Below are 749 nucleotides of genomic sequence, written 5' to 3'. Positions count from 1 at the left end.
TGCGGCAATGCAGTGATGCGTTATCGTTGTTTTAAGAGAAATCACTCCTGTGCATCAATATATGATACACATATCCATTGTGTTGTCTAACCCAGATTCCCATTTCCAAAAACGCTGTCTGGTGGTAACTGTGGATGTTGACAGTCAATGGATATACAACTTGGCTTGGTGTTCAACTGCCCCATTCTGTTTCTCTCTGTAGCTGGTATCATTATGATTTGTCCCGACATGCAGCCGAAGCTCTTCTCCTTTCGAATGGGGTGGATGGGAATTTTTTACTCAGAAACAGCAACAAAGGACCTGACTGGTTTGCTTTATCTGTCCGGTAAGAAATGTCCACTTCGGACAAAAGTTTATAAGTAATTTGTGGTCCACTCAGCTGAATCACTTTGATATTAAAGTGCAGTATGCTCAGACACAAATAGTCTTGAATATTTTCCTTGTGTGCACTCCATTCAATTTATGGAGAAATGTACCAGCAAATACTATCATTAAAAATTGTATGCAAGTGTGCCTAGGACAATAGACATGGTAATAAGTTAATGTAAAGACATGTAATAAGTAAAGACTTTTAGTAGACTTAGTTAATTAAAAATATCCTTACTAATTTAAAACTTCTTATAGCACTTTGCAGGTAGGCCTGTCACTTTTCTTAAACGGTTTTCTATTTAAAAATATTTTGTAATGTAATTCATTCATGTGATAGTGAAGCTGAATTTTCAGCATCATTACTCCAGTCTTCAGTGTCA

At 36.6% G+C, this 749-nt stretch overlaps 1 protein-coding gene across 1 annotated transcript in view; it reads left to right on the top strand.

The window, feature by feature from the left end:
• Positions 1–202: 202 nt before the first annotated feature.
• Positions 203–749, top strand: part of LOC107579178 (dual adapter for phosphotyrosine and 3-phosphotyrosine and 3-phosphoinositide-like) — a gene marked incomplete at both ends in the record, with an annotated part of 2,387 nt that continues 1,840 nt past the window's right edge. Inside the window, one exon of the mRNA XM_016265037.1 lies at positions 203–325. Coding sequence (XP_016120523.1) covers positions 203–325 — 123 coding nt within the window. The remainder of the gene's footprint in view (positions 326–749) is intronic.

The sequence above is a fragment of the Sinocyclocheilus grahami genome, unplaced genomic scaffold, assembly GCF_001515645.1.
Source record: "Sinocyclocheilus grahami isolate Dianchi unplaced genomic scaffold, SAMN03320097.WGS_v1.1 scaffold14980.1, whole genome shotgun sequence".
Taxonomy (NCBI): Eukaryota; Metazoa; Chordata; class Actinopteri; order Cypriniformes; family Cyprinidae; genus Sinocyclocheilus; species Sinocyclocheilus grahami.
Note: the sequence above shows the minus strand (reverse complement) of the source record. Positions and strands in the feature narration are given on the sequence as shown.